The sequence below is a fragment of the Perognathus longimembris genome, chromosome 2 (genome assembly GCF_023159225.1).
Source record: "Perognathus longimembris pacificus isolate PPM17 chromosome 2, ASM2315922v1, whole genome shotgun sequence".
Taxonomy (NCBI): domain Eukaryota; kingdom Metazoa; phylum Chordata; class Mammalia; order Rodentia; family Heteromyidae; genus Perognathus; species Perognathus longimembris.
The window spans coordinates 15,783,290-15,804,087 of record NC_063162.1 but is presented as its reverse complement, the minus strand read 5'-3'; the positions used below and the strand labels follow the sequence as shown (position 1 = coordinate 15,804,087).

The window sequence follows — 20,798 nt, the reverse complement described above, 5'->3', positions numbered from 1 at the left end:
ACCACTAAAAAGCTGGAAGTAGAGTTGTGGCTCAAGTGGGAGAGCACCAGTCAGTGTTGGGCAAGAAAAGCTCTAGGGGACAGCACCCAGACTGACTTTAAGCCCCAGTTCCAGCACCAAAAAAAAACAAAAAGGAAAAGATAAACTAAAGCTGGATCTATAGAATGGTACCACCAAAGGCCTGGTGGATAATTTGCCTATTTCTCAATGTTTTCTCTTCACCCTGACCCCACCCACCCCACCCCACATACTTTAAGGGAACCTTGATTAATAAACAGCACCGAGAACTGCTTTTTTATTTAATGCAAAGCAGATGTGTTAAACCACTTGGGTTGAGATCTTTTAATATTAAGTATTAATTTCCAAATAGACCAAGTGCTTTTAGTGGGAGGTCCAGACGGGCTGGCGTCAAGGGGTTTTAGTAAACTCGCTGCCTAAATTAAGACCACCATTGTATACCAGACATCCTCCCTTGTGGGAGACGGGCCTGCCTCTTCACCTTCAGTTCCCCCCAGTCTCCAGAGATCACTAGTAATGAGCTTGTTGTGAAATGTTTACTTCTCCCCTCTGCCTTTTCACTTTCGAAGGTGCACATATGGGTTTCTGATGTTCTTTTCCTTTCCTTCGGCAGAGGAAATTGAAGTGGACGTTGAAAGCACAGAGTTCTCCCATGGAGAAGTGGACAATATAAGCACCACCAGCATCAGTGACATCGATGACCACAGCAGCCTGCAGAGTATCGGGAGTGACGAGGGTTACTCCAGTGCCAGTGTCAAACTCTCCTTCACTTCCTAGAACCCAGCATGACGTAACAGCGCAGGGCAAAACATTCACTGGGCCAATCCAATCTCTTAAACTGGGTTCATGATGCAGTCTCCTTTAGAACTACACAAAACTATACTTGAACAAAAGGGTCAAAGGACCTGTATTAAGCAAATACTTTTTAGCAAAAAGTGGAGTAGAGCCTCCCCAGCAGAACAAATATTCCGAATATTCATTCATATTGGAAAAAAAAAAAACCCCACCACAATTTCTAATGGCAGCAGAAAATGTGTGTGACATTGTCTTGAGTTGTAGTTGACTTTAGAGGACAGCGAAGCTTCCCTCCTCTTTCTTTTCTAGTTGGCTCATACTACACTGAGCAGACACGTTGAAGGATGTGGTTCTGAACGCTTCCTGAACTTTATGGCCCTAGAAACAAAATCAAACCTATAGTAAGAAAAGGATGAGATAATAAGGCATTATTTTTGGATAGCTAAAAGAGCTATTAAAACTCAGCCTGGGACAGTTTATCATAAAGCCTGTGGATGATCAATTCTTTAAAATTTAAAAAAAAAATCATTTCATGCTCTACAAAAGGAGAGACTACATGAAGCCTTTTGAGAGATCATCATGCAGCTCAGCTTTCTGTTGGATTCCATGCTAAGCAAGCTAACCTTATCCTGCATTGTTAGCACTAGGGCACCCAACCGCCAGCTCGCCAGCCCCTAGGCCGCATGGGGCAGTCCGTGCATGACAGCCTGTCACACAAGGCCTATGCGTGTGGATTGGGGAGCCAGAAGGAAAAAGTTTCACGTGCCTGCGCGTCTGCGTGGGTCAGAAGAGTTGTGCACGCAGAGTAGCAGGCCAAGGTCTGAGCCACGGCAGCATTTTTATTTGAGATTTTGATAACTGTTTATATGTGTTGAAAACCAAAATGACATCTTTTTAAAGCTTGTCCATAAGTAAACATAGATGTCTTTTATAGTGGAAAAACACATGGGGGAAAAATCATCTATTTTGATGCAGCATTTGATAATGATAAAACACCTCACACCTCTCTTTTTAGTGCACAAAATGAGGTCTGGGCTAGGTAGAAAAAGGTCAATGCTGTTTTTGTTTTCTTTTAGGATCATTACCTTTTACCAGCTTTTAACCATCTGATCTCCATAGTAGACACGCTATCATAGTTAACATAGTTGAGTTCAGCACTTGTCTCATTTTAATGTAAAGATTTGCTTCCATTTTCTACCGGCAGTCTCTCTCCTTCCCCACAGTCCGTTGTGCAGGTGCTAATGTTGCTCTTACCTTTTTGGAAATGTTATTTTTCTTCTACGTGAGATTTCTAGCCTGCACTTTGATGTCCTGTGTTCCCTTTGTCTTTCAGACTGTAAGGTTTCCTTCTGGTTTTCTCCCTTACCCTGGAGAGCCTTCCGGGGACCTTACCCTCAGCTGTTTGGACTTTGTATACTTTAAATAATTTAACTACCCTAATTACTTAAAAAAAAAAGCTTTATGATTTTCATAACTTATTGCTGATTTTAATGGGTTGTTAATTTCAGTCCTGTAGTTTTATTTTATGTTTAGATAGGGCTGGGCAAGAAAAAAGAAAATAAAGACAACCATATCTAGCAGTCCAGTTGAGTTGTGTGTTAATGTTAAGACTATTCTGAGGAGCACTTTTAATAGCATCCACTGCTTCTGTCTAGGAAATGTTCCACCCTGGGCAGTCGTACATGGTGTGTGTGTGTGTGTGTGTGTGTGTGTGTGTGTGTGTGTGTGTGTGTGTGTGTGTGAGAGAGAGACACAATATTCACACAATATTAATTGTGCTGTTTGAGTGGAAAAAGTTCTTCAAAACTGCATATATTTGGAAACTCAGCATTAGAACTTGTTACATTTCAGGTACTGGAAACTCTTAAAAACATGACAAAAAAAACTTTCTGTGCCCCAGGTAAATTATTTCTAGTTTCAAGAATAATTACACTTGCAGGTAAGATTTTGCTCTATTGCTTACTTTTGATTTTTCCAAAGTGGAGGCCAATACAAAGGTCTCTTGTTATTCTTAGAATGTTCACCAGCCTCATTAGAACAATGGCTGGAATTGGGATATCATTCAGGCAAATGTGTAGTACTGCCATTTTGTTGTGTGTACAGGAGGAGCTACAAACCTAGTGCATATTCCTACTGCCCCCTAAACCTACACTACACCTCCCTTGGGTTTTTCTTCAAGGACTTGGGTAGACTGTGATGAATACAAAGTGATGAATATACAAAATGTTAATTTTTTTGAAAGATCAACTTTGAAGACATAAAAGTTAACCACAAGAGATAAAAATTGTGACTAAAGACACCCAAGGTGTTTTTTTTCAAAACACCCCCATAAAGGCAAAAATTTGTTGAGTATTCAGATCTTTGAGCAACTTTCTCTGAAATGTCTATGTTGCCACTCTTTCAGAAGTCCAGAGTTCATGACAATTTGAATTACAATCACTATGCCTACTCTACTATAGACAAATGCCTATCCTACCAATTCCACATAACCTAACCACATGTGGTTTAATGTACCTGCTAATCACTGGTAGGACACAAACATTGGTCATTCATTATCTGATCTCTTTAACTTTAGAAAATCTTGGCAAACTGAAAACAAGCCTTAGTCGTTCTTATTTAGAACTCTCCTAGTAAAGTGCATGAGAGTGGTAGATCCATCAAGAGGTTCAGATACGCCCTGTGCCAGGTGTATGGCAAAAGATTCTGAGGTAGCATAGGTATCTGGCTAGCATAGAAGTGAGAAATCCTATCAAAAGTGTTTTTTGTAATCCCCAGGACAGTGCCTGCTTTTACAATTAGGAAGGGATTTTTAAAGGCACTGATGAATGAGGCAATAGTGCTTCTTGGTTCTTATCTATTGAGATGTTGTTTAGTCTTTTAGGGATGTGTGTGTTTGTGTGTGTGTGAGTTGAAATTTTTCCTCTTTTTAGTATCCTTTCCACACACACAAAAAATCCTACATGTAGATCAAAATCACACCTGCCAAAAACAGTGTAGAGCTAGCAAGGACTCCACACTTGAAACGATTTTCTTGCTGCAGCCTCCTGAATAGCAGGGACTACAGACTGCTATGCCGCTCCTGGTTCCAAGGATTTTTTTAAGTAAATACTTTACTGGCTGGTATTTTAATTTTTTAAAATTTTATCGTCAAGGTGATGTACAGAGTAGTTACATGAGTCAAGTAATGAGTACATCTCCTTTTTGAACAGTGTCACCCCCTCCCTCATTGTCTGTCTTTCCCCTTCCTGATTCCCTCCACCCCCAAAGTTGTATAGTTCATTTCCAACAGTGTCTAGTGGGTTTCACTGCTGGATTGGTTCCCGTTCTGTCCCACTGTTTCTCCTTCCCCTCCCCAAATCTTATATACAAGACAAAAGTTACAGAAACCAAAACTTGCAACAGAAAGGAATAAACCAAAAGAAAAAGAACCACTAACGGTATAGGTATAGGTATAGCCACTAACGGGCTGGGAATATGGCCTAGTGGCAAGAGTGCTTGCCTCCTACACATGAAGCTCTCGGTTCGATTCCCCAGCACCACATATATGGAAAACGGCCAGAAGGGGCGCTGTGGCTCAGGTCGCAGAGTGCTAGCCTTGAGCAAAAAGAAGCCAGGGGCAGTGCTCAGGCCCTGAGTCCAAGGCCCAGGACTGGCCAAAAAAAACAAAAAACAAAAAACTTCCATTTCTTGGAGTTCATTTTGGTAAGCATCATGTTATATGATCAAATGCACATAGCTATTGACCCCTCCCAATCCAGCTTAGTATAATTTTTTCTAAGTCTTCCCATTTCCATTTGAAGGGGCAATGTCATTCTTTCTGATGGAAGCACACATTTTGGCTATGGTAAATAATGCTGTAATGAACATGGTCATGCCAGTGGCTTTAGTGTATGTAGCCTGGTTTGTGGTCAATCAGATAGATGCTCAGAGTGGGATTACTGGGTCATAAGCACTATGTTTAGTCTTTTGAGGAACCTCCACACTTGTCCAGAGTGAACAAGTTTACATTTCCACCAACAGTGTAGTAGGGTTACCTTTGGGCCATATCCCCACCAGCATCTATTATTGTTAGTTTTCTTGACAGGTGGTTTTGTTGTTTTTTTGATGTCACAGACAGACAACCCTTAGTCTGGGCAAGCCAATTCTTAAAAATTAAGGTGTGTGTGTGTGTGTATGTCTTGGGGCTTGAACTCAGGGCCTAGGTACTGTCCCTGTGCTCTTTTGCTCAAGGCTAATGCTCTAGCACATTGAGCCATAGATCTACTTCCAGTTTTCTGGTGGTAAATCAGAGATGAGAGTCTTACAGACTTTGCTGCCTAGGCTGGCTTTGAATCATGATCCTTCGATTTCAGACTCCTGAGTAGTTAGGATTACAGGCATGAGCCACCAGCATGCAAGCAAGAATTATGATTTTTGTTATAATCTTCAGCCTCCTGATATATATATATACCTGATAAGATATATACCTAGTATAAATATTATTTTAGGGGCTGGGGATACGGCCTAGTGGCAAGTGTTTGCCTCGTATACATGAAGCCCTGGGTTCAATTCCCCAGCACCACACATACAGAAAATGGCCAGAAGTGGCATGGTGGCTCAAGTGGCAGAGCGCTAGCCTTGAGCAAAACAAAGCCAGGGACAGGGCTTAGGCCCTGAGTCCAAGCCCCAGGACTGCCAAAATATATATATATATATTATTTTAAAGCCTCTGGTTTAATTAATATATAATTTTTTTTAATTTCAATAGTAGTTGTAATTGGGGGCTTCCAATCTTCCAATTCAAGCAGTAGGTGGTATTATCCATTGTAATATGAATTGCTATTGTGTGAATTAAGGAAAAATCAAGAGTCACCATTCTATTGCACATAAAATGGCATAGTTCTCTAGTGTTTACCATACACCAGACATTGTGCCTCTTACACATACTCAGTCCTGCCACCTTGAAGAGACAAATGAACTATTCACATTAGCTAGCAACTGGGAAGCCACGATTCAAACACTGAAATATTAGGACAGCATTTGTCATGTTAACTATGATAATTTTTAAAACTATGGTTATGCTGGGGTGCTGGTGACTCCAGTGCCCAGTGTAAAAGCCTATTTTAAAAGCCACTGTTAGTTATGACGTAGTCACTTCTATTTCCTACTACAAAAGCCCTCCCAGAAGAATGGTCTCAGCTATAACAAACACACAAACACCAAGTAAATTACTATTCCAACAAATACACTAAGGTTATCTCAGACATCTTTTTCTGGGGTAGCGAGTTATACCAGATTTTGCTACTATAGTCTCCTTCAAAGCTACTTTTGATTATGACTATGCTATTAAAATGTTACAAAAGGTGACTGTGGTGATACAGCCCTATAATCTTACTTACCTCTTGGGAGGCAAAGATACCTTGGGAGGCAAAGGCAGGAATGCCTATGAGTATCTTTACCTCCAATTAACCGGCAAAAAGCCAGAAGTAGAGCAGTGGCTCAAGTGGTAGAGTGCTAGTGTTGAACACAAAACAGGGACACTAGCACTCAGGCCCTCAGTTCAGGCCCAAGGAAGTATATGGTTATATTTATACTTAAGATTTCATATTTAGAAGTTCTCCGGCCTTAAATACTTACCCTTACCCTCCTTTTTGTCCTTTTTAACTTTTGGGTGCAGTGCTTGGGAATGAATCCAGGGCCTTGCACATGGTAGGCAAGCACTCTGCCTCTAAGCTTCATTATGGCTTTTGTCCTACATGTTTAGGAAGAAAAAACTGTGACCTCCTGGGCTAGGAAAGGGCTTGTACAGAGAGAAGGGAAAGAGAATTCAAACTCCCATCAATGTCCTTCTAAAAGACTCAATTTACCAGAAATAAAATTTGTGAAATAAAAATTTAAAGCTACAAACACCCCTACTTACCCAAGCCCTTAAAGTAAGCCAACCAAGTTGGTCCTCTGGAATCCCATTTCTTATGACTATTAGAAGAAATACTGTTAAGGTTTTACTGAAGATTGTATCACACACTCAGTATTTTCTTCCACAGCAACTTATGTGTGCAAGTCTGAGACTTAATCACAATAAAGCCCGCAGCTACAGACTTCTTCCCCTTTTGTTCTTTTTTTTTTTTTGGCCAGTCCTGGGGCTTGAACTCAGGGCCTGAGCACTGTTCCTGGCTTCTTTTTGCTCAAGGCTAGCACTCTGCCACTTGAGCCACAGCGCCACTTCTGGCCACTTTCTATATATGTGGTGCTGGGGAATTGAACCCAGGGCTTCAAGTATACGAGGCAAGCACTCTTGCCACTAGGCCATATCCCCAGCCTTCTTCTTCCCCTTTTGTTAACACACCTTGAGAGTTTTCTTTTTTTAAACATTTTATTTAATAAAAGTTAAACATACAAAACTGAAATTAATACACATCCTAAAAGTCATCTTCTTCCATTAACAGGAAGACCCTTTTACGCATATTTGGCTTAAACTCAACTTGGGATAACTATGATATTCACTTACACCAACAAATGCTGGCAACTTGATCTAGTTAATAAAAATTAAAAACTCAGCTACATGAACATAATATACAGGGGATTTATGGTCAGATTAATGCACAAGAAATACAATTAGTGATGAAATATTCAGTACTCTTGTTCATTAATTTAGCCGTGGTTGTTTTTTTTGCTTTTTTACAAAAATAGTATCTACACTGTATACAGGGCTATACATCAGCTTTTTGTTTTCTCATATAAACATTACACATCCAAAAACTGGTACCACTACCATAAGTAAAAAAAAAAAAAAGAGAGAGAAAGAAAATCAACAAAGAAACATCAAAACAAAAACAAAATTAAACAAAAAACACCACAGAAAGGGAGCTCATCCTAAACATGGTTTCTTACATGAAACTCAAACTCCGTTGGGGAAAAAAAATTAAATCTGGATCAATTTGATATACATCCCCATAGGCAAGGAAACAAGTTATTCAGGGAAAAACCTCAAAACTTTTGCCATTTGTAAATTAACCTCTAAATTAGGCTTATCAGGACAACTGCCAGGTTTTAATGTTTAAGACTAAATGAAAGGATCCTTTTAGCAGACTGGTGTTTTGCCTTCATGTTCCAATGAACTGCTAGAATGTACATCAAGTTCAAATCATCTGAAACCCCATATGACTTACAGCCTGCATACACGTCAGTGGGAAGGCTGGTTATCAAAAAGATCAACAATTCCTCCTAGTGCCCATTTAAGCAGAGTCTATCTAGAAAAGATGCCTTATTGAACAGAGGGAGGAGCTGTGGTAGCAGAAATGGGAAGTTAAATGAATAGCAGTTATCAAATGCAGGTTCTTCAAGTTTCACTCTATTGAAGTCAAACAATGACAACAATGGTATCCTCCTTACTCATCTAACAAATAATTTACCTTTAGAAAAATATAAGGATAAAAAGGTAAATGTAAAGCCCTGCAGAGATGACATCAACAGTTTTTCTGATTATTGAGGCATCAAATGCCTGACATTGTATTTAGAGGTATCCTGATACTGTGTCATGGGTTTATCAGCAATTCCACAAGTTCCTACGCCGACTTTGCCAGTTACACTCTCCGGTGAAGCAAAAATACTCCTCTTTACCTAAAGAAAGAAAACAGAAACCATTCCCTGATTAGTGCTGGAAAAGAATATCAACTTTAAACCTTAATGTTAAAATATAATCGATGGGGCTGGGAATGTGGCTTAGCGGTAGAGTGCTTGCCTAGCATGCATGAAGCCCTGGGTTCAATTCCTCAGAAAAAGCCAGAAAAGTGCATTGTTGAGGGGGAAGGGTGATAATTGTACCAAAAAAAAAATCACAGCCAGGTGCCTGTGGCTCGTGCCTGTAATTCTAGCTTCTCAGAAGGCAAGATCTGAGCTTCACAGTTCAAAGCCAGCCCAGGCAGGAAAGTCGGGGAGACTCTTATCTCCAATAAACTACTCTTAGAAAAAGCTAGAAGTAGCACTGTGGCTCAAAGTGGTAGAGCGCTAGCCTTGAGCACAAAGAGGCTGAAGGACCTAGACCCTGAGTTCAAACCCCAGACTGGCAAAAAAAAAAAAAAAAGTACTCTTTATCCGACTTATATAACTGTATATCACCTGTACATTACCTTTTTAAAAGTGAATTGTTTGCCCAATGTCAAAAATGAACAGAGAAAATTATACAATTGGAAGCCTTTACTCCTAAGCTGTGCAAAGTAACACCAAATGCCACTAACACTCACCGCTCGTCTAGAGCTCGCCTTTAGATGGATCAAAATTTCAAATTTTCTGCTCAAATTCTAATGAAGAACTGACAAAGATTCTGAGTTAAGAGTTGGTTATGGGGCTGGGGATATAGCCTAGTGGCAAGAGTGCCTGCCTCATATACACGAGGCCCTAGGTTCGATTCCCCAGCACCACATATACAGAAAACGGCCAGAAGCGGCGCTGTGGCTCAAGTGGCAGAGTGCTAGCCTTGAGCGGGAAGAAGCCAGGGACAGTGCTCAGGCCCTGAGTCCAAGGCCCAGGACTGGACAAAAAAAAAAAAAAAAAGAGTTGGTTATGTACTTTAAAAAAAATTTCTCATTTAAAAATCATTTTAAGGGGTTGGGAACGTGTCTTAATGGTAGAGTGCTTGTCTAGAATGCACGAAGCCCTGGGTTCCATTCCTCAGCACCACATAAACCGAAAAAGCCAGAAGTGGCGCTGTGGCTCAAGTGGTAGAGTGCTAGCCTTGAGCAAAAGAAGCTCAGGGACAGTGCCCAGGCCCTGAGTTCAAGCCCCAGGACAGGCAAAAAAAAAAAAAAATCAATCATTTTAATAATATTTGCATTTTTCAATATGATAAAATTTACCAACCTGGCCTTTCTTATTTTTAGAATAAGCTCTGTTGTTAAATTGTTGCCATTTCACCTTCTGATCCTCTCTTTCCTGCTCAAGTTCTTTTATTCTCTGTGCTTTCTTCAAAGCTTTCTTCTTTTTATATTCTCGCTGTTGGGCAATCATTTCTTTTCTGTGCAGAAAATAAAAGATTAAAATTTTTAAAGATTTAAAAGATGACTTTCTTGCATACCATATCAGTATAAAATAGAAAAGAATCCAACAAACTTTTAATTAAAATCAACATCAATCATCTAGTATAACTAAGAAAAAGCAATTTTTATGAAAGTGTCTCAAAAGGTTGAGGGTTCACGGGCTGGGGATATGGCCTAGTGGCAAGAGCACTTGCCTCGTATACATGAAGCCCTGGGTTCAATTCCCCAGGACCACATATACAGAAAATGGCCAGAAGTGGCGCTGTGACTCAAGTGGCAGAGTGCTAGCCTTGAGCAAAAAGAAGCCAGGGGGGGCTGGGGATATGGCCTTAGTGGCAAGAGTGCTTGCCTCGTATACATGAGGCCCTAGGTTCGATTCTCCAGCACCACATATACAGAAAATGGCCAGAAGTGGCGCTGAGGCTCAAGTGGCTACACATGCAAATAAAATATCCAACTATGACTTTTACATAGCTTTTGCCAATTATGCTTTAGGAATAGGTTGATTACCAACATTAATGACCAGCTAGACCTTTACCAATTTCTAAATATCTACAGTTAAGAGTATATCATGACATTCAATACAAATCAAACACTATTACTGAGAATAGAAGGAAGCAGCACAGAGAAATTGTAACACTATTTGGTGGCAGTGGAGTTTGAACACACAGCCCCAACTTTGTTCAGCTTTGCTTGCTCGGATGGCACTCTACCATTTGAGCCATTTCTCCAGCCTAGCTTCTTGCTGGTTATTTTGAAGATGGATTCCTGAAGACTTTTCTGCTCATGCTGGCTTCAAACTATAATCTCTGGATCTCAGCCTCCTGAGGAAGTGGTAACTGGAGGCTTGAGCCACTGGCCCTTGGTATCAACTAACAATTTTTAAAAACAATAACAAAAATCCTAGGGGGAGGGATTCCAAAAATTTCTAAACTAACTTCTGATCCTAAATAGGATCGTACCTTAAACTATATATCTCTATTCAGTTAACAGCAGCCAAAATGAAGATATTTAAGATAGATAATGGGCTGGGGATATAGCCTAGTGGCAAGAGTGCCTGCCTCGGCTACACGAGGCCCTAGGTTTGATTCCCCAGCACCACATATACAGAAAACGGCCAGAAGCGGCGCTGTGGCTCAAGTGGCAGAGTGCTAGCTTTGAGCGGGAAGAAGCCAGGGACAGTGCTCAGGCCCTGAGTCCAAGGCCCACGACTGGCCAAAAAAAAAAAGATAGATAATAAAATCTTTGTACCATGTAATCACCATTATGAAACCAAAGGGTTTTTAAAAAAATACGAACTCAGTATATCATTTTAACAAGTGCTATTTTTCTAAATTCATAATTTATCATGTAACTAAAACTTAAATTTTGTAAAACCGCAAGGCAACAAATTGTGGTAAATATGCAGAAGTTAATGAGAGTTGCTTCTGCCTCATAAATAACTTTGAAAACTAGCTGTTCTATCTCCATGGCTACTTCTGGGTTTAAGCCATCACATGCTTGGATTGTAATAGCACAGACATAATTGTTCTCTACAGACATACTTGTTCTTTTTTTTTTTTGAGGGGGGGGTCTGTTGTGGGGCTTGAACTCTGGGCCTGGGCACTGCTCTTGAGCTCTTCAGCTCAAGAGCTAGCTTTCTACCACTTGAGCCACAGTGCCACTTCTGGCTAGGGGTCTCACTGCCTTTCTTGCCCAGGCTTTGAACAGTGATCCTCAGATCTCAGCCTGCTGAGTAGCTAGGATTACAGGCGTGAGCCACCAGTGCCGACACATAATTGTACTTAGGCTGTTATCGCACCACACCTCATCCTCCTACTTTAAGATGTTATTGGTGGTTTACAAGTGTTTTGTGAGCCTGCCTCTCTAAAACATCCACCTCCATTTCCACGTTTTTGGGGTTTTTTGCCAGTCCTGGGCCTTGAACTCAGGGCCTGAGCACTGTCCCTGGCTTCTTCCCGCTCAAGGCTAGCACTCTGCCACTTGAGCCACAGTGCCACTTTTGGTTTTTTTCTATATCTGTGGTACTAAGGAATCGAACCCAGGGCTTCACATATGGGAGGCAGACACTCTACCACTAGGCCAAATTGCCAGCCCCAATTTCCATGTTTTTACTACGGGAATTTCTTTCCCCCAAGTCCTCTACCCCTTCTCAAACATTTACTGGACTATCATTATGTGTTAAGAACTGTTACAAGCTTTAAGAAGACTATCATTTTGGTCAACACCTGGTAATTTAGATAATGCTTGTCCCCAATTAGCAAAGGAAGAGATAGATTTAAACCAATGCCTAAGGTCAAAATGCTCATCAATAAGAGAAAAAAGGTCAAACACACACACACACACACACACACACACACACACACACACAATCTGCTCTGTTTCTTTCTCTCCTGATAGTAGCAATTCTGTTCCCATGAAGAACCAATTATGTCCCTTCATGACTTCCCCAGTGCACTATGAAAGCACTCTCTCCACCCACCGCCATGTTGGAGGTGAGAACCAGGCCTCTGCATATACTAAGAGTCTACCACTGGGCTATGTCACCAGCCCTAAAGCATTTCTTCTCTAGACACTAACTCAATAGGGATAAGGTCCAAGCTGTTGTGCATCGTGGTGGAGGACCTGCTGCCTTGCAAAACTACACTAAGAAGATGGTTAGTACTCATTATCCTCTTACTACTTATAGTCTTTTAACCTGGGCATACAGACACAGAAAGTGTTGACCCAAGTGACTAAGAAGTCCTACAAGCCTCTAACCACCTACCCTGCAGATTCTTTGCACACTACCTCAAGAATCGAAACAAGGAACCCCCCAAATGCAGAGGTCAGTCACTTACTTTGACATGGGTTTGTTGCCACTGTCCTCCTTCGCCTTCCGGCCTTCTTCCACAGGCTTGAGATTCAACAGTGGAGTCACTTCTGCATTGCCATAACCAGCAAAGGTGATTGCCGCGGTGCCATTTTCTTCGTCTATCTCCTCGATCTCCGCTTCGTAACACCTGTAAAGATATCATGGCTGTAAGCAGGTGAGTAAAGATTTAGTACTCAGCCTACAAGACTTATACTGCAGTGATTCAATTATTAATAGGGGTCTAAAACAAAACCTCTTCAGTTAAATGGCCCTTTTGGCAAAAACAACACAAAAGAGTATTTGGAGTTAGGTTCTGCTATCAAGTAAGTCCTAATCAAAGTATTGCCAGGAAAATCATTTTCATAAATATCTATCTACTTGGTGAGCTTTAATCTCTTTGAGAAAAAGATATTTCTTAAGAGACTGACTTCAGTGTATTCACTTAGCAGAAATGAGAAAATCACCCAACTTCCAACTTGAAGAGAGAATAATTTGGAAACACCTATTCATTTATCCTTCCTTGGGGATGCAACTGATTCTTCCCCCAAACTAAATCTAAAGCTCAAAATAAGTCATGTTAACAGAAAAAAGCCAAGAATTAAACTTGCTTTATAAACCACATTGCCTATACCAAATGATTATTAATATAGGGCAGTTCAAACTGAATAAAAACATCTTACCATTGTATCTTATTATCTCATGTTATAGTTAGGTTTTTTTTCTACACTTACTGTCCATCTTCACTCCAGATTGCCATACACTTGTCTCCTACTTTCCATGAATGAGTGGGCTGAGTAGAAGCAAAACTGTCTGAACTTGCAAGTGTTTCTGAAGGTTGAGTTGACAGAAGGTCTTTGGTTAGTTCTATGACTTCCTACAACAGAACATAAACCACAGCATTTTTAATAATTTGCATCATCAATCATCTTTTAGCCTCCACCCTCACCCCTGGGTGCTGGTAATGGAACCCAGGGTATCTTGCAAGATAGGCAAGTGCTCAACACCACTGAGCCACATCCCCGACCTTTTGTTTTTGAACAGAACTTATCAAGTGCTCTACATGTATTCATGTGTCGTTTATAACACTAAGAGGGTGCTGTAATTATCTCCATGTATATTTTATACTGGCTTGTAGCAGAGCTGTGCTTTAAACCTGCATACCTTCACCTTAACCCCAAATACTAACAGAAATAAAAGTAGACACAGGCTAATCCCAAACATTTCTCCTGTCTATTTAGCTGAATAGATCTAAGGATAAGAAATAAAATAGGGGGGCTGGGAATATGGCCTAGTGGCAAGAGTGCTTTGCCTCATATACATGAAGCCCTGGGTTCCATTCCCCAGCACCACATATATAGAAAATGGCCAGAAGGGGCGCTGTGGCTCAAGTGGCAGAGTGCTAGCCTTGAGCAGAAAGAAGCCAGGGACAGTGCTCAGGCCCTGAGTCCAAGCCTAGGACTGGCAAAAAAAGAAATAAAATAGGATAGGTTGAATTAGATTGAAGATCATCAATCAGTAAGAGAAGGGGTCCTTGGAGTTCATCAGTATCATGGATATTTCATTCAGCCACAATGTGCACGGCACCACTTAGCAATATTACCTTTCTATCCATCACACCCCTTGAAAATCCCTACACATCCCAAACAGCCATGTTAGTACACAATGTCCCTACTTACATATACTTCTACTACTATACTGTAGTCCCTATTTCCTTAGTATATACCTCATCCCAAATGAGTACAAATTATCAGGTTAAATTTAAAATATTCTGTTATCATTTATTAAGCACATTAGCACAGCCTCATTTAAAAGGAAAAAAATGAAAGTTACACAAAAAGGCAGGCAATACCTTTGTGGCAAGTTCTTTTTAAATTGAGGTTTACACTTAATTGCTTTCACTCAAAGCTGTGTTAGAAAGGTACAGATTGGTAAGACTCTGCCACCAATATGCTACTCTACACTCCGATGCATTTAAAACAGAGTGTAATACTGGAAAAGTTAAACTACTTAGTTTCTTCTGGCTCCCAATGAGGTTTTGTAACAGTTGTTCTGGTTTAGTAGCCAAGGAAGTTAAATGTTATCTCCTCTCCCAAAGATTCTAAATCTTCCTGGCTACTTCTAAAATATACATAGGCCTTAAAAAATAAAATAAAAAGGAATACTAAGCACTTGGAAAAGGGCCAGTTTTATAAATGAAACAGAAGATTCAAAATTTGAGTGAAACATTTAGTACAATGGCTGGGCCTGGTGGCTCACACCTGGAAACATGGCTACTCTGGACACCGGTCAGGAGGACGGCAGTTTAAATCCAACCTAGGCAAAAAGTTAGCATGACTTCATCTCAACAAATAAGCTGGGCATAGGGGCATACATTTCTAATCCCAGCTATGCACTAGCTGGAGTCTGAAGCCAGCCTGGGCACTCTTGAGACCCACCTGAAAAGCAATCAAAAGCAAAATGGGCTGGACTATTGCCTATGTGGTAGGGCACTGGCCTAGCAAGTTTAGAGTTGAGTCCAAAGCTCAGTACACCAAAAAACAAACACAGTAATTGCTCGAGTTCTACTAGTTACCAAGTAGCCAAATACGTTTTTTACATCACCTCTGTAGAACAGGACTTCAACTAGTTGAGCAATCAGTTTTAACAGTGCTGAAAACAGAACTCGGGTTTATTCATGCTAGGCAAGTGTTCTACCACAGTGCTACACCTCAGTCCTTATAATGAAATAGTTCTTTGCAAATATAGCAAAGGTATTTCAAATAATACAGTATGCAAAAAGGAGAGTCAATTATCCAGTTTTGATCTTAGCTAATCGTGTGGACAGCTAAAGATGTTATCCAGGAAGCTTACAAACTCCTTATCACATAGCCTCCCCTGAACTGATGCACAAGTATGAGTTGTGCCTTTGGAGATCTCAAATTTGGAACTCCAATTTCTTTAAAGGCAGAACATTTTCTCTATATATTCATACTGAAACATTTCCATTCAAGAAAAGGGTCCTGAGAAGCTGTGCATGTTATAAAGATTTTTCAGGGCCCTGTGCAATGAGCCTCTATAAAAAAACAAAACCCAGAGCACTCCCTAATGCCTGGGTTTACATGCCCCTCCCAACAATTTATGAAGACTTTTCTGATTCTCCTTTAATTTCACATGTGCATGTTGACCAATGTATTAAAAAAAAAAACTATCATATGTGTGAGGGGGTTCTTAAAGGTACATACCATTAATTACTTTTCCTCCCCCAAGTCTGAGTTCTGAAACTGCTCCTTCATTGACAGATGGGCAGCAGTTACAGTAACCGGCAGTTCCAGGAAGCATCAGGTGTTGTGATCTACATATCAGCAGGTCAAAGGGGTGCACTCAAGCACTCTGCTTACTGAAGGAAGGCGTTTCGGGGATGCAGAGAGCCACTGTAATATATGAGACAAGTGACTTGACCCCTGCCTCCTTTAGAACCACTTTATTCAGCACAACAGCCTAATCAATCAACTATTTTTGTGATTAGCACAGACTGCCTGGGGAGCTAATCAGCTAGCCAGTCTGGATTTTACTCTATCTACTTTTTCTCTTAAGAGAAAAAGACAGGCAGCCAGGATTTTAGTAGATTAATTTGCTGCCTTCTGGGTAACATTATTCTATATGAACACAAGTACATGTAAAGATAGACATAGACATCTTACTGGAAAAGTGGGAGTCACTGCAAAGAACTCAGAAAGAAAAGTGCCACAAATTAGTAACCCAGACTAACAATGTATTTCTATAAGAACAGCACAAGAAATAGAAACCATATGATGATCCAAAAAATGAAAATGAAGCCACAAACTTAGCATCAGTCTGAGCAGACTTTTCATCAAATGTAATAATCAGCAGAGATAAACACTAGTGGCATAAGATACATATATCTCAAGGAGCAGAGAAGAAAAAGAAGAGGGAATCCACAGCAAAATAGAAGCTATCCCTAACTCAGTGGAGACTGTACATACATGGAAGCACACATCTAAGTACTCATTTTACCACATAAAATTTTACCCAATCTTAAAAGATGATGTACATCTGAGTAGTTTTCAGTTCAAAACTATTCTCTAGTGGTCAAAATATAAAATGTTTTCCCCCCCATATGGAATTAGAGAAACAAATTGACCAAGATCAGTCAGGTAAAATATTCTGTATCATCACTATTTGAGGTATTTATGCTTCTAAATCTATGCAGTCCAACTGTAGTCATGTGTAGCTATTTGAGTAAAATGAAAACTTCAGCTCCTTAGTCATGCTAGCTTTATTTCAGTATTCAACAGCCACATGTGGCTAGTGACTAGGGCAGGGAATGGCAAATTCAGAACAGGCTCATCATCACAAACGTTCTAAACAGTTATAGAAAAGAGGTTATTTTACAGACACTCCTAGATCGAACAGAACTCTAGGTACGCCTTTTCGGTACCCATAAAGGTGCCCAACACAAGTTTCTCCCTATAGCACTTTGCTCTATAAATCATATATTATGACAGCTGTGCCCACAGATAATTTATTGCATAAATACTGGGAAGATCTGGTAATGATAGTGTTTTAGACTCCTGCTCAACCAGTCCCACTGCCCAGGAAGCAACAAACAGCATATATAGTGGCATTCAATGTTTCCTTTTCCTCAAAGAAAAAAAAAAACTGCTTTTTTGGAAAAGGTAAACGGGGTCTCTAAGACAAGAAGAAAGCCGTAAGTACACAAGAGGTCAGTTTGCCTCTGTTGCCTCACCTTCATTGTGCACTCACAGAACCTGTGAGCAAATCAAATGGAATAGACAGGGACAAGCCACTGGGTTGTTTTTACAGAAGGACCTAGAAGTGGAAGAAATGGTTCCCCTGACACTTTTTCTTACTGGATGGCAGTCTGAAGTTCACAGGTCTGCTCATTTCAAAGTGAAATTTTTCCAGACACTTTCTTTTTAAAAATAATATGCATGGGCTGGGAATGTGTCCTAGTGGTAAAGTGCCTGCCTCACATACATGAAGCCCTGGGTTCGATTCCTCAGCACCACATATATAGAAAAAAGCCAGAAGTGGTGCTGTGGCTTAAGTGGTAGAGTGCTAGCCTTGAGCAAAAAGAAGCCAGGGGCAGTGCTCAGGCCCTGAGTTCAAGCCCCAGGACTGGCAAAATAATAATAATAGTAATAGTAGTAGTAATAATAATAATAATAATGCTTATTGCAATTTTAGCCTAAACCTAGAGTCTGATTTTGACAATGTCCAACACATTTTAATGCCCAGGTATCCTCTTTCAAAACCTCTTTCAAATAAGTGTCATTTGTCTGCAACTGTAAAATCCTTAAAATACAGGGAATGATTATTAGGTAAAACAAAGATTGAGCAGAGACAGATCATTGAATCAAAACTTAAAATGAAAACTGCAAATCCAGGTTCAGAATCCTGAACACGTTTTTAAAATGAAAACTTATAAACTATACTTAGAAATTTTCTTATTTTGGTTTCCTGAGAAACAGATATTTACTATCAAGACTTTATGTCTGCCTTTAAAAGCCAGTGTGTGTTTTCAAAAATTTCACTTACTGAACTCCTTTGAACATATCAACTTTAACAAGGATCAACAAGTACTCAACATCTACTCCTAAATCCAAACACCTACATAACATTGATATAGAAAATGTGTACCTCCCAATATTTTTAAGGTGTGTTTTTAATCCATGGTTATACACTAACTTTGAAAAAAGTTAGTGAAAAAAGTTAGAAAAAGCCACATTTTAGTTTCAAAGGTCTTGCGTGATTTAAAAGAACCTTATCCAGATTAAACTTTTAGTTTTACCTTTTCAATTATTTCCCTTGCCAAATCTTGAAAACTAAAAGCACATTCCATTATGAAGTTTCTTGTTTAAATCAACTTTTAAAAAAATCCTGTGAGCACAAAGATTCACAGAATTGTATTCAAACTGGAGGAGCAACTCTTTCTCTAGAAGCCTCCCAGCCTACATACATATACACACACACACACACACACACACACACACACACACACACACACACACACACACACACACAGATCTCCTTCCAAGGATACCTTTGTGTACCCATGGATTCTAAACAAATAACTTGGAAAATACAGAAATAGTCTTTCCCAGCATGTTAACTCCAATTGTCCACCCACACTTACTTGTAAATCTTTCTTCAATTTTAACAAATCTTCATTTTCTCCATTTCCAGACAGTGCAGCTTCTACTTGCTGCAGTTGGGCTTTGTAGCTTGCCAGCTGCTTTGCTAGATCCTCTGACATCTGGGGGGAACAAAAGGGATAAGACCATGAAAAGTGAATCAAATATTAAACCATAGGAAGTAATCCCCACCTGAGGGCCTACTGTTTTAAGCCTATAATCCCAGGTAACTCAGGAGGCTGAGATCTGAAAACTGGGGTTAGAAGCCAGGCCTGGCAGGAAAGCCCTTTAGACTTTTACCTCCAATTTACCACCATAAAGCCAGTACAGGAGTTGTGGCCCAAGTGGTAGATGCGAGCCTAGAGTGGAAAAGCTCAGAGTGCCAAGGCCTTGAGTTCAAAGCATCAGTACTGGCACACACAGACACACACACACACACACACACAATTCTCTAGCCAGCCTGAATGACGATTTGCTCCTATCTCCTTCTTAACACTGCAACTGAATTCACAACCATTATTGTTACTTCAGACTTAGTTAAATCGCAAATTTGAAGACAAGAGATTCCAAAGATTAGTCAGATAAATTCCACATAAAGATACGGAAAAGGGGGAAATTACCCGTTTCTCTTTTAAGGCCTATTATGGGAAAAGTAATGTGCGTGTGTAAGTACCACTGTTCAGAGTCAAAACGTGGGAGAAAAGGGCATGTTGTTTCCAGCACAGAATTATACTTCCAAAGCTGTATAAAAATGTTTTCTTAACAACAAAAAAATGACTCTCTACTTGAGGTACTCAACTAAAAGTCTATGCAAAAGTTTCCACTCCGTCACTGAGCCGTTACCCATTTGTGGACACATCTTAAAACAACACAACACTCTCTCGCGTATAGAGATTCAAAGAAACATCACTTAGAAAACAAAAACGAGAGGTTTTTACTTAGCCCTTCCATGTTTTGTAAGCAAAACTTGTCTTTCCTCAAGATTCCCAGCGGCCAAAAGCCTGGAACCTGGAAAGATTCCAAAGGGCTCAGGAGGGCCAGGTTGCCTTCCTCCCGGTTCCCCGAAACTCGCCACAACGTGGGGGAACCACTGCAGAGCGGAAGACTCAACCACCAGCCTCCCGGGAAGCGGCCGGGGCCCCACGCCCTCCGCGGGGGCTCCCAAGGAATCGGTGCGGGCGCCCCGACCCCACCCGACCGGTTCCCCGGTGGAGCCGCCCGGAAGCCGCGCCCGGCTCGGGCTGAGTGGAGGGGCGCTGGGACTCCAGACCTCCCCGGCCAGGCTGACACCCGACCGCCTCCGGCTCGACTCCAAGGCCGCCGCGGCCGGGCGAGGCCTGGCCTCCCTCCCGGGGCTTGTTACCTTTGCGTGGGGCTGGGGGGGTGGGGTGGCGGGAAGGGGTCCCGACCAAGGAGCCCACGAGCAACTGGGCGGGAGGAACGGCAGCAGGGGTGGGGAAAAGTCCTCCGCGTCGACTCGTCCGGGGAAGGAGCTCCGGCGGCGGTAGCGGCGGCGGCGGCGGCGGCTGTGGCGGCGGGGGAGGGGAGGAAAGCCGGGCGCTGGAAGGAGGAAAAGACAAGGCGAGCGAAGTATCGCGAGATCTACGAACCCTCGCGAAACGTCGCTCGTTCCACGGGATTCCTGGCGCCCTCCAAGGCCGTCCGCCTTACACGTTGGGGCGGAGGAATGGGCGGGGCCTAACGGGAAGGAAGTGACGTAGATGGCCTGCGCCGGAACCCCGGTTTCTCAGAGTGGGCGGCCTCTGTCCTTTTGGTTTCTGGGGTGGAGCGTAACTGCCTGTCGGCCTTCGGCGTATGGTGGTGGGCAGGTGGCGACTGACTGCAGCCTCCGTACCGGCGCCGTCAGCATAACCTGGAAATGTATCGGAAATTCTGGTCCTTAAGCTCCACCCTAGACCACCCGGGTCCAGAAACTTGGGGAGAGTGGGGCGCCCAGCAGTC

At 41.5% G+C, this 20,798-nt stretch overlaps 2 protein-coding genes across 4 annotated transcripts in view; one reads left to right on the top strand and one right to left on the bottom strand.

Annotated features, from left to right (window-relative positions):
* The window catches only part of Mxi1 (MAX interactor 1, dimerization protein), a 64,479-nt gene extending 62,086 nt beyond the window's left edge, over positions 1 to 2,393 (top strand). For both annotated transcript variants that reach the window (XM_048338283.1, XM_048338284.1), the window contains exon 6: positions 632 to 2,393. In XM_048338283.1, the coding sequence (XP_048194240.1) occupies positions 632 to 795 (164 nt within the window). In that variant the 3' untranslated portion in view covers positions 796 to 2,393. The remainder of the gene's footprint in view (positions 1 to 631) is intronic.
* Positions 2,394 to 7,130: 4,737 nt separating this feature from the next.
* Positions 7,131 to 20,369, bottom strand: Smndc1 (survival motor neuron domain containing 1). 2 transcript variants are annotated; one of them, XM_048338281.1, is made up of 6 exons: positions 20,200 to 20,369; positions 18,839 to 18,958; positions 13,413 to 13,555; positions 12,668 to 12,829; positions 9,652 to 9,805; positions 7,131 to 8,412 (listed from the first exon to the last, which is right to left on the bottom strand). In XM_048338281.1, the coding sequence occupies exons 2-6, from the start codon at positions 18,956 to 18,958 to the stop codon at positions 8,275 to 8,277; spliced, it is 717 nt and encodes a 238-aa protein (XP_048194238.1). In that variant the 5' UTR covers positions 20,200 to 20,369; the 3' UTR covers positions 7,131 to 8,274. The 2 variants fall into 2 exon arrangements, with proteins under 2 accessions (XP_048194238.1, XP_048194239.1); XM_048338282.1 differs by lacking the exon at positions 20,200 to 20,369 and adding an exon at positions 15,903 to 16,091.
* Between the last annotated feature and the right edge of the window lie 429 nt (positions 20,370 to 20,798).

What these genes read in the sequence shown, in the direction of transcription:
- Smndc1 (XM_048338281.1), bottom strand. Translation starts at nt 18,958, where the DNA reads ATGTCAGAGGATCTAGCAAAGCAGCTGGCAAGCTACAAAGCCCAACTG. An exon ending in AATTGAAGAAAGATTTACAA is followed by an intron (nt 13,556 to 18,838) that starts GTAAGTGTGGGT and finishes GTTCTGTTGTAG; the next exon opens with GAAGTCATAGAACTAACCAA. An exon ending in GGCAACAAACCCATGTCAAA is followed by an intron (nt 9,806 to 12,667) that starts GTAAGTGACTGA and finishes TTTTCTGCACAG; the next exon opens with AAAAGAAATGATTGCCCAAC.